The sequence below is a fragment of the Eublepharis macularius genome, chromosome 12, assembly GCF_028583425.1.
Source record: "Eublepharis macularius isolate TG4126 chromosome 12, MPM_Emac_v1.0, whole genome shotgun sequence".
Classification (NCBI taxonomy): Eukaryota; Metazoa; Chordata; class Lepidosauria; order Squamata; family Eublepharidae; genus Eublepharis; species Eublepharis macularius.
This window is the reverse complement of record NC_072801.1, coordinates 61,722,366-61,734,513: the sequence shown is the minus strand read 5'-3', so window position 1 is coordinate 61,734,513 and position 12,148 is coordinate 61,722,366. Positions and strand designations below refer to the sequence as shown.

Below are 12,148 nucleotides of genomic sequence, written 5' to 3'. Positions count from 1 at the left end.
CGTGCTCCACAGCAGCCCCAATCCGGGCCAAAATGGGCCCTATCCTGGTGGCTGCTGTGTGCAAGAGCACGCAGCACCGCAGGGGAGCATGCACAGAAGGTGCGCACCCCCCTGCTGGCCAGGTAAGTGGGGGTGGGGGTGGGGGATCCCCCGCCCCCGCCAGGGGTCTGGCATCCCTACTGGCAACCCTAGTATAGATGCACACTGCTGATCCATACTTTTGATCTCCAGCCATGGGGCCTTCTCATGATGGCTCCCCCCGTCATTGATTCCTCTTTCCATTGCAGAAACTTTCCTTTTCTCCACAAGGTTTGCTCATGTGCCCTTAGATGTCTGGGGGGAGGGGTGTGTGTGTGCTGATCACCTGACTCAGTGAAGTTAACAGTTGTCTCTTCCCATAAACCCCAAAGACAGGAGAATTTTCAGAGCACAGAATACACTGAGGAGAAGAAGAAAAAAGCCCTTGCCCCCCCCCCATCACCTTTTGAGAAATTCACAGGATGTAAAGTATAAGAGACAGCTCGAATGCTTCCTCGGTGGCTCTTTGAACACAACCCTGTCCTGTGTCCTCTGCCTATTCGTGGGCCTCTCTTAAGTAGGCAGCTGCATCAAGCTCTCAGGATTTAATAATTTCCAACTGATTATTTCTCTAAAATTTCACTTACAGCAGTATCACTAATTGGGAATATTGCTTAAAAAAGATTTAGATAAGGAAAATTTTAATTTCAGCTTTGTAAGCAAATTAAAGTTTTTTTTAAGAATTTTGCCCCTAACAGGAACAGATCTTTAAACTGCACTGGGGCCACCTTATCTTTCCCAGGTTCCTGGAACAACTGGTTTGGAATTACTCTGCGCTTCAAGGCACCCTGCTGCAGTGCCCTGCAGCCTTCAGGCTAATAAGCCACATGTATTCCTTACACCTTGTAAAAGTCACAGGGCCCAGTAGGGGAGGGATGCTTGAACGTTTGCATGTGGGTTTTGAACATTTACGTTGCTGTTCACGTACACTCAGCAACTCAATTTTCTGATTATGGGGCTGTCAGTTTTTTGCATGTTACAGAATTTCACCACGTCAAGGGACTGACCACAAAGCAGTTTTAACAGACTCCAAGGCACAGCCCCTCTATTGAGCTAAATATAGCCATTTATAAAAACCAGGTTTTTAATACAGCCCTTTATCCTCCCTCCCATCAGAACTGCTCAGTTCATTAATACAGCTGTCCCTGCATTCACAAAGAGAGCCCTTTCCTTTCAATTCCTCCCTCCCCTCACCGCCCCCCATCCCAAATCCAAAACAAAACAAGCACTTGTGGTTCTATTTACATGTCACAAAATTGGAGGGGGAAACTGAGTCCAGACGAAGAAATGGGGCAGATGTGCAGAAGGGGAGGGGTCAAGATTGGTTCTTTCCATCCCCTCGATGTGGGTGGAGGAATCAGTGTGTGTGTGTGTTGCACAGTGAAACAAAGAGACTTTGGGGGGGTTCCCTCCAAAATGGGTTTTAGGAAGTGCTGCTGCTGCTTCTGCCTTTGATACAGTATTCCCAGGGCTTTTTAGGTAAGTCTGGGATGGACAGAAGGATAAAACAGCCTCCGCCAAAGATCAGGATGGCTCCAGCGGCCACAGCACAAGCCACAGACCAGGAATACTCGTACTCCAATGGGACGGTCTCATCAGAGGTGATAAGCCACCGGACTGAGTGCCGGAAAACCTCCAGGCACACCAATACCATGATACCTGAAGAAGAGAGAGAAAAGGTGGGGCTGAGCATTATACACAGAGGCCTTGCCTGCTAAGTTGTGAGCTGAAGGGTGAAGACGGTCAGATGTATCTGTTGGGATGTGCTGTGGATCTACATTCTCCTCTGCTTAGACAGCATACAAACTCCTAAAATGACTGGTTCTTTCTGTTTCCAGGAGAAACTGGCTGTCCCATGGTCAGGCAAGGGCCAGTCAATAACCACCTCCTTCTCACCTCCTCATGTGATAGTGCAGCATAAGGTTGCCAACCTCCAGATGGGGCCTGGTGATCTCCCAGAATTACAACTGATTTTCAGACTACAGAGATTCATTCCTCAGGAGAAAATGGCTGCTTTGGAGTGTGAATTCTATGGCGTTATACCCTTCTAAGCCCCCTCCCCAAACCCTGCTCTCCCTAGGCTCCATCCTCTCCCAGTCTCCAGGAATTTCCCAACCTGGATTTAGCAACCCTACAGTCTGCTGATTTCCACAACAGCTGGTCAGTCATAAAGCAACTTCCACCTCTCCTTTTATTTATATAAATACTTATATGCTACTTTCTCCCCCATGGGGATGCAAAGTGGCTTACAACATAGTTCTGCCCTCCTCTGTTTTATGTTCACTGCAACAACCCCATTAGATAGGTTAGGCTGAAAGAGAGACAGTGACTGGTTCAAGATCACCCAGTGAGCCTCCATGGCAGAGTGGGCAGGTTTGAAGCTGTCTCTCCTAGTCTGACACTAGGTACCACCGCTGCACGAGAGAGGCTTAAAGGAAAACATGCTGATTGAAGACTTAAATCAATGTATGTAAAGCATCTGAAAAGACAGGTTTAAAAAAGAAAGCCAGAAGCCGGCTTTTGAACCATTATATATAGAAATGCATGCTAGTTGTGTTGGGGGCAGGGGGAGTGCTTGCTCTACAACCAAAGAAGGGAGGGCTGTTGGGGGGGGGTTCTCTTACCTGATATGATAAAGAAAATGGATGCTGGTTTCAGGAGGAATTCGACTCCTTTGCTCAGCGCCATAGTGATGCAGAGTGAGCCCATGGCCATGAGCGTGATGCTGAGAAGAGACACGACAGCAGCCGTAATGTTCAACTCTACACAGGGTTGCCAGGTTGGAGGGTAAGAGAAACAGCAGTGGTTTTATTTATTTATTTATTTAGAAAAGAATTTCTGCTGCCTCTTCAGGATGAAGCTGTCAGAGGCGGCATATAAAATAAAAACAATAAAAACAAAACATTTACATGATACGAATGAAACCTCAGAATTAAAAACCCAGCCCAGCATAAAAACATAGACCCTAAAAACAGACTATTGTGAGCTTAAATTAACAGTTTCCAAACTAAACGAATGTTAAAAAAAATAATTGAAAGCATTTTGGCTTGGGGTTTAAAAAAAAAGAAGCAGCAACATAGGCACCAGGTAAGCCTCAAGTGAGATGCCACTACTGGAAAGGCCCTGTTTCTGGTTGCCACCTGCCTCACATCTGAAGGCAGAGGCACAGAGAGCAGGACTTGTAAGGCAGATCTTAACTGATGGGCTAGACAGTATGGGAGGAAGCAGTCCTTCAGGTACCCTAGCCCGTTTCGGACTTGAAAGGCAATAATCAGTGCTCTGAACTGTGTCCAGGGAGAAATGGGCAGCCAGTGCAGATCTTTCAGCATTGTGATGATACAGTCCCTATATCCCACCCCCACAATAGTCTGGCTGCTGCATTTTGATGAGCTGAGGTTTCTGGATCGTTTTTGAAGGAAGACCCAAGTAAAGCGCATTGCAGTAATCTAATCTGGATGTGATCGGAGCATGAATCATCGTGACTGGATCACACTTTTGGAGGGATGGTTGTTTACATGGCTAGTACTGATACCTTTTTCCAGACTCTGTCTGTCTGTCTGTCTCTGCTCCACAATGGATGTATGATGTGTTGGGTGAGGAGAGCAGTTTTCTTTGTCATAAGATAGATAGTCTTGGTATTGGGAGGCTGGGGAATAATTACACTTCTGTTCAGGAGAAAAGTTCACTCCAGCCCTGGAGAGAACGAGTATACAGTAAGGGAGGTGTCTGGGCTAAATGTGAGCCCTGGAAGGGTATTGCCTGGTCCCCCTGTTGCCAGTCTAGGGACACTCCAGAGGAATGTGGAGAAAGTGGCAGATGTAGAAAAGAGGCATGGCAATGGGCCGTGGTGGGGGTGGGCTACGAGTCAAGCCCTGGCCCCTCCATGCATTACTGTATTCTTAAAATAGCCCTCCAGGAAATCTAGTTGCTGCTGACCATGGGCATACTGCCTTCAAAGAAACAGAATTTCAAATAAGCCAGGTTCAAATGGTAATGTTTTCCTAAGGAAGCAGGGCATTGCTCCTTTTTACCTCCAAAAACCAGTAAATTTGCAAACCATCTCAACTAGTACAGTAGAGAACACTTAAGCTGTACAGAGCTGCACAGCTACATACATAGGAGAAAAGTCATATCCAAAACCCTACAGTAGGTGCTGGCAGCCACTGTGTGGAGCAGAGAAAGGTGTAAGGTTTAATCATGCTAAGAACAGAAAGGTGTAAACTATGGCAGGCCAGCTAGGGAGGCTTGGTAGGTGTGGCGGAGTTCATACCTTCCAAGATTTTGCTGATGAAAATAAGGACACTGCTTGCAGTGCCCTATATCAAAGATCACTGCCTGAGGCCACCTCCACAATGACACACATAGCTGCAGTCTTTTTCATGCAGGCTGCTATTTATTTACTCTGCAAATAGGCTGCTCTCACTTGATTTAAAAGCCAAGCCTGAGTTTGTCCTTTCGGGTTAAAGAAATAGCAGACAAATATCACCATCCTTCAATTTACCCCAGGAACAATGAAAAATATATCTCAGCAGCAGAAGTGTGTCAAACAGCAAGCAGCACACTGTGTGATGCTGAGTTTACCATGCATGTGGGTTTCGATGTGCATCTGCTCGAGACGAGGCATTCATATATACACCCACTCAGACGTCATGACAAACAGAGGTTTGTCTGTGACAGGCTTGAGTCATGTTCCTGCATCTCTCCCCCTTCCCCTTGCATACAGAGCACAATTAAAAAGTTCTTAGTCTGGGTACCTTCAATTAAACTCCAGTTTACTGTGATGTCTGAATGCAAGAGCCTAGATAGACTATGATTGGTTTCCTCTCCATAAACCTCAGTTTAATCCCAGTTTAGAATCCTGGTTTATAGAGAGGAAACAAATCTCAGTTTATCTAGGCATCTGTATTCAGATATCACTGCAAACCAGAGTTTGATTCAAAGTTTCCCAAGCCAGGAAGTCTTTAATCATGCTCTCTGCCTAAGGAAAGGGGGAGGAGAGGGGTATAAGAGCATGACAACAAAATTGTGCTTGTGCCTGTCACAGACGAAGTTCTGTTTTTCTGAATGCAGAGATGAAGTAGTTAAGTACCAAAGGCTCGAGGGAAATGGTAATATCCTGAAATAACTAACTCTAACAAAATGTTAATAAAGCATTTCCCCAAAGACAATATGGGGATGGGGACTGATCTTGGAAAAAAGTACCAGAAACAGGGACTACTTTTAAAAGGTGACCAATAGGTCACACAACACTCCTTTAAACACATGTTTCTCCATGTTGTTGTTGTTGTTGTGGTTGAGTAATGTTTTGCGCACAGAGAAGAGTACTGTGATACTTGACATTTTGTGACGCTCAGCTAAACTGGATGGCATCTTCGTGTCTGCCTTGGGGACACCACCACCATTTTAAAGTGATTTTTTAAAGATGCTGCAAAGGCCTGATCTTGACTGGGCCCATGGCAGGCTGAGGCACTCATATCCCCCTTTCTGCCACAACTTTTCAAGTGCCCTACACACAGCAAGCAGCGGACCCCCTTCTTTAAATGCAGGTCTTCCATATTCATATGTAAAGTGGGATAGGGAGTATGATTTTAAAAGCACAAGGGCTAAATAGGGCAGGGTGTGTATGTGATGGTGTTGACCAAGCTTAACCTGCAGCTCATCTCTCCACTTGGTTTCCCTCCAACATTAGAAATCGGCCTGGCTGAGAAGACAAAGAAGCTCTGAGCAGTGAGGAAACTACAAGTGGAGAGAGAGAATTCAGCACCACCCACAGCCCACATGCCCCCTTGGCTTTATAAATTGTACCCTGACCCCACTTTACAAGGGGGCTGGAGGACTAACACAGTGGCCTGTGCTTGATTAGTGAGGAATGATGCTGGTTTCACCTTTTTTAGTTGTCCTCTGGAAGATATGGGCATTCTCCCCAGTGGTGAAGAACTTGAAATAAGAACAGTTGGCTTCTGAAATGAAGAAATAAAAGTGAATTAGAACAGACAGGAGCAGATGCAAGGGGCGGGAGAATGGAGGCTGCGGTGTTTGAGGACATAGCTGATAAAAGAGGCATAACGGACAAAATTAGGCAGGTTATACAAATATACATGAATTTACTTCAGGGCTCTGGCATGGAGGAGGGCTAAATCCTCCGCCCTCCCTCTGTTCCACTTTCTTGACTTCAGTGGCCCAATGGAGTTGCTATTTTCCATGTTGGGGAAACAGACCGGCGTGTTTCCCCCAGCGAAGCAATCATTGGAGGCCATTTGAGGTCAGGTCAGGAAAGTGGTGTATGTTGGGAGAAGAGTTATTCCCTACCTCCTGCTGTGGCTGCTCTCTAGCCATTAAAAACAGTCCATTGATCCAGAGAGCTAGGATGAAATTTAGAATGTGTGCAAAAATAACAAAACATTTATTTCTAGCTTTATCTTTGAGCATAGCTCTCACTGAGTTCTTGACAGGAAACTGGCTACTGATGAAAAAGCTAGGTGTGTTTAACAAATCACAGTGCTGCCAAGATTGTTTGGAAGTTGTCATAAGTCACTGCTGGAAAATGCAGCAAAATGCATCATACTGCCTGTGGTCCGAGAGACTCCGTTTATTTATCATAGGAATAACTGTTGATCGGCCTATCCTCCGCAAATCTAACCGATACCCTTTGAAAGATAGTCAAGTCACATTTGCTAATGGCATGGAGAGCCTGTTTCCCCTCTTATCATTTGCAGAGACTACCTATGTCTTTTCAGGGCATTCTTGTTTTCGCCATTCAGCACTGAAGACAACTTCCTATATTGCCGATTATTATTATGAACTTCCAGAACTGTGGAATGGAAACTCGTGTCAGGGTGGCCCCTGCCATACTTTGAGGAACTGGGGGTTCACTGTTCACTGATCTCTGGTGCCATGCTTTAAGAGTGCTATTGGAGCCTGTGTATCAAACCTGCCTGAGAAAACATCACATGTTGCTGCGGGAAGCTGTGAAAAGGAATGCAGTTATCAGCATTGCTACAAAGATGCAGCCAGTTAGTTGGAGAAGGACACAATGACTCTAGTTTACTTTTACTTGTCCTGCTCTCACTGTGTAGATGGGAAATTAGAGCTTAGATACGGGGGGGGGGGAAGTAGGGTGGGTTGTGGGTTGTGCTTGAACGGTTTAAAGCTTAGCAGGGGGAGGGGACAGGCAGTCCCATCGAGAGATGTCTTCTGTACTGTAGTCTTAGGTTATCATTAAAACTTTAACTCATGCATCCGTGGTTCATGCAGTGAAGTCCTCTGAGATCTAAGTTGGCAGTCTCTGACAGTTTGACTAATTTCAAGATTTCTATTTTGATTGCCCCTGCTTGGGGCTTCTTTCTTTCTTTCTTTCTTTCTTTCTTTCTTTCTTTCTTTCTTTCTTTCTTTCTTTCTTTCTTTCTTTCTTTCTTTCTTTCTTTCTTTCTTTCTTTCTTTCTTTCTTTCTTTCTTTCTTTCTTTCTTTCTTTCTAGTCTGGCCACTACACCACAATAGCTACATACATTTTGTGCATAATGTACATGCAAATTTTGCAACATGTGAAGCAGTCCTGAGGACTAGAAACTTGTGCTTTTTTGGGAAAAGGAAAGTTGAGAGCATGAGAGATGATTCTGTAGTAAATATTCGGCAACTTGGGAACAGGCAAAAATACCTAGACTTTACAAATGCTTATTCTATTTGCTGGTTTGTTTAAAATCTGAACTTAATACCAGAGATGTTTTTTAGAACTCCAGAAGATGATGCAAAGATTCTGCAGTGAGCTCAAGTCTCTGCACTAGTTTGAGTCACACAAACTTTAAAAAAAAATTGGAGGCAGGTGGGGATTTCTAGAACTTGGCAAAAAGAAAAAAGAATATTCTTTGCATATCAGGCCTCAGGGCTTGTCCTTTTTAAGGTCGTCTCGTATTGCCCAGTGGAGTGTATTTAATTGTGTCCCTGGAGAAAGAAACACTAGCAATTACTATACTCTGTACAGCTGGACACATTCCAGCTAGCCCCAGGGTATGGGGAGCAAGTGTGTGCTTTCTCTCCCTCTGTATGCACATATGTGTGTATGCAAGGCATTTGCATGGAAGATTATTGTGCCAAAATTTGCTGTTGCAGACTGTAGGATCACTCCCACCGTGGGCTTCGTTTGTGAGCAATGCTTCAGCCCTGCAGTCTTCAACCATCAGATTTTTGCTTAAAAGAACTAGACATGGGAGGAGGTGGAAGATGGGAACGGGTTGTGGGCTGACAAAGTATGAAAGCCATTCTGAAGCTACTGCCTGCATACACAATGTACTAGGGTGGCCAAATGTCACAGAGGCAGAGTTCTTGTGTCTTTTAATAATCCTGTAGAAGAGAGATTTATGACAGGTACAGCTTGTCATGTCAAGATGCTAAACGGTGAGAAAAAGGGTACCTACAAAAGTGTGTTTGTAGAGGGTATTTAGAGGGTATTCTCCGTTTACAGGCAACATTGACTGGATTTCTTTGGCCTCACCTAGTTAGTTACATGACTACAGATACGCAAATGCCAATTCAGAAGTCAAGTGCACATAGATGTATTATTTACAGCTTTTTCTTTTAAAACGTATGAAAGCAATGACCAGGAAAGGATCATTCCAAGAATAATTCAAAAGCAAACACTGAGAATGTTCAGACTTCAAAACTTTAAATGCAGATTCTGATTTTTTTCGAATTTTTAGTGTGTTCAGTGCTGGCTAGCATTCCTATACTGCAAGCAGGTGGACGCTGGCAAAAGGATCCAGACATGCTGTCTCCTTTAGGATTGCTCACTTAGGGCCTAACTACAAAATACACAGTTTCCAGGTCCAACCTTGTACCCCGCTTGGGTCCTGTTGAGCAGAAACTTGTGGGGAGTTCCTCACTGAAATTTAAATTCTCATTTGCATGGGGCCTAAATTCAGACTGGAACTGCAGTGTGCAGGGATAGGGGGAATTAAGCCTCCCTCCAGGGCCATTAAGCCTCCCTCTAGTGGAACTTGCGTGATAGTGACGTCAGCATGCTGGCAACAGGCATGCTCCCATGCTTCGTACGAGGCAAATTCAGCCCGTTTGGGGCCAATATTGGCCCTGACGAAATGTGGGAGCATGCTGGTGGCTGGAGCAATGACGTCACTTTGAGAAGTCATGTAGTTGCATCTTGCCGGGAGTGTGGCCAGTGTGCGCTTTCTGGGTTGCCTGCCAGTGATGGGCAATCGCCAGGGGGTTTGCAACATCCCACCAATTGTGATCAGCGGGCAACTGGGCAAAACCCCATGAGTAAGCCCAACAAGGCAAACCCCTGGGAGATTGCCCACCACCAACGGGCAACTGGAAAACCTAGTTATAATGCCAGAAATTCTCCAGGCCCTACCTGGTGGTTGGCAACTCTAGATTACATGAATGAACGAAGACTATGTACTAGTAGGGAAAGTTTACATAAACTGGTGGTGGAGAGTGCCCTCAAGTCAGAGTTGACGTATGGCCACCCCTGGTGGGGTTTTCATGGCAAGAGACTAACAGAGGTGGTTTGCCATTGCCTGCCTCTGCAGCTCTGATCTTTAGACATTTATATTGGTGATAAAAATAGCCTATTTGTGATGTTGAATAGCTTGGAAAAGGCTACTTTTTCATTCATTAAAGAGGTGACACTTTCAATGAGCTGTACCACTTAAGGCTGCATGTTAGTTTTCTGGGATTTGTTTCAAGGGGGAGTATTCAAACATGCAACCCCCGCCCTAGGGCTGCCAGACCCCCGGTGGGGGTGGGGGATCCCCGCCCCCACCGCCCCTCCCTACCTGGCCAGCGGGGGGGGCGCGCACCTTCCATGCGCGCCCCCTGCGGTGCTGTGCGCTCCCACGCACAGCAACCTCCAGGATCAGGCCTGTTTTGGCCTGGATCAGGGCCCCTGTGGAGCGCGGGAGCGTTCCTGCGCTCCGCAGGGGCCCACAACAGGCCCAATCCATCGAGCCCGTTTTGGCGCGGATTGGGTCCGTTGTGGGCCCCTGCGGAGCGCAGGAACGCTCCCGCGCTCCACAGGGGCCTAAAACGGGCCCAATCCGTGCCAAAACGGACCCGATCTGTGCCAAAATGGGCGCAGATCAGGCCCATTTGGGCACGGATTGGGCCCATTGTGGGACCCTGCGGAGCGCAGGAACGCTCCTGTGCTCCACAGGAGCCCACAACGCGCCCGATCCGTGCCCAAACAGGCTGCGTGGTGACGTCACTTCCCAGCAGTGATGTCATCACGCTTGCAGGAGCGCGTGCGCGCGCACCCCCCCCCCCCATCCAGGTAAGAGCCAGGTCTCAATCTCCCGCTGGAAGATCGAGGGGGCCTGGCAACCCTACCCCGCCCTCACTTGTTGCCTGAGTCCAAGAAAATTATCCTCCATTTCTGTGAATACACAAACTGGCTCTCTAGAGACTGAAGTGGAGTTTAAGCACATAGACAGAGGGGGAAAGTGTGATCCGCTTGTTCCTCCCTTAGCCCCCAATTTTGTTTAAGCCTGAGTCCCATCCTTTCTTCCAGAAGCACCATTTTAGCCTCAGAGCAAGATATGCTACAGTGAAAGAAGGTGTCTTGCCCAAGATCCCCCTCTCTCACCATCTTGTGCTGCTTCACACATTTTCGTGGCAGCAAACCATGAGGTTGCCAGTTTCCAGGCACGTCTTCCTTGGAGGCATGCAAAAGGAGTGGTTAGTTAGTTACTCGAAGTTGGGCCTAGCTCAGCAAAAGGCAGCAGTGGCTCCAGTTACGGGGAGATAAGCCAGGAGTATTAGCCAAGTAATTGGCTCCAATCCCTTTTTTCCGGGCTGTTCTCCAGGCTGCTGCGCACAGGCCCAAGCTGCCGATTAAGTTACAGCTCAGTCACCAACCCTGTCAGGCTAAGAAGAAACCAGTAGATCCTGGACACAGCCGTGGGAGACAGCTGGATTTAGGGGCCCTGGCTCCAGGCCCTCCCATTATGTCATACCCAGCCCCATTTCCTTCCCAGACAGAATCTAAAAGGCCTTGTGGCCTGCAGGTGTAACCTCTACTCCAGATCCTCCTTCCAGTTACCTGAGGAGTTCCCCACTCAGCTCCATTGACATCAAGGCACAGGCTATTCCTGTGAGCCCGCATGAACCATTCTTCTGTTCTGACCCATTCGCTGCCAATACAATCCAGACTAAGATCCTCTTTCACACATTCCTGGCAATGCAGCTCTGTCCTTGAACACCTCGTTCACCACATAGATATCCTCCTAGGCCTTCGGTGTGGCCTGGAGTTCTCCCAGAATCACAATCGATCTCCAGACTGAAGAGATCAGTTCCCCAGGAAGAAATGGCAGTTTTTGGAGGGCAGACCCTGTAGCATCACATCTCCACGGACTTCTCTCCCCTCCCTAAATTCCACCTTTCCCAGGCACTGCCCCAAATCTCCAGAAATTTCCCAAACTGGAACTGGCATCCCTAATAAGTCTTACTAATATTTGAAAATTAAAAATAGAAGTAGTAGTAGAGAATAGTGTGTGTGTGTGTTGAATTCAGTCTTTGCAGGTCGCATAGTGACAACAGGCTACAACTAGTTTCCGAGCCCAACCCACCCCCATCTGGCCCAGTTTGTTTTGTTTAGTTGTTTAATATCGTGGACAGAAAATGCCAGTCCTGTCACTTTCCCCCCTACTGAGGCCTAACTTGATGAGGGTGGAAGGTTTGTGATCAGATCTTCAGAGATAAGTTGTGGCTCTGGGACCCCTCTGTTGAATCGACCTTAGTGCAAGGGGAAGAAAATGTTTAACCCTTCCATCACATTTTACCAGTTGAAGGAGACTCCCCTACACCCCCCACTGTTAGCTCTGTAAGGGAAAATATGTACTTTCTCTTTGTCTGTTTATTCCCTTTTCTAAAGCTAATTACACTCTGTGTATGTTTGTGCTGTGCTAGTTTCAGTAAGTAAAACCCTAGAAGATTGGGAGGGTTGAAACCTCCCCCACCCGTGCACCATGGCCCCATCTAAATCGGGGCCCTGTGTACTTGCCTTTTAAAAATAGCACCAAGAAGATCCAATTCTGGATCCTCCCCAGTGACTCATCTACA

At 46.7% G+C, this 12,148-nt stretch overlaps 1 protein-coding gene across 1 annotated transcript in view; it reads right to left on the bottom strand.

The window, feature by feature from the left end:
• Positions 1–208: 208 nt before the first annotated feature.
• The window catches only part of CACNG6 (calcium voltage-gated channel auxiliary subunit gamma 6), a 32,032-nt gene continuing 20,092 nt past the window's right edge, over positions 209–12,148 (bottom strand). Inside the window, exons 2-4 of the mRNA XM_054993148.1 lie at positions 5,964–6,038; positions 2,703–2,840; positions 209–1,737 (exon numbers count right to left, since the gene is read on the bottom strand). Of these exons, the coding sequence (XP_054849123.1) occupies positions 1,502–1,737; positions 2,703–2,840; positions 5,964–6,038 (449 nt within the window). The 3' untranslated portion in view covers positions 209–1,501. The remainder of the gene's footprint in view (positions 1,738–2,702; positions 2,841–5,963; positions 6,039–12,148) is intronic.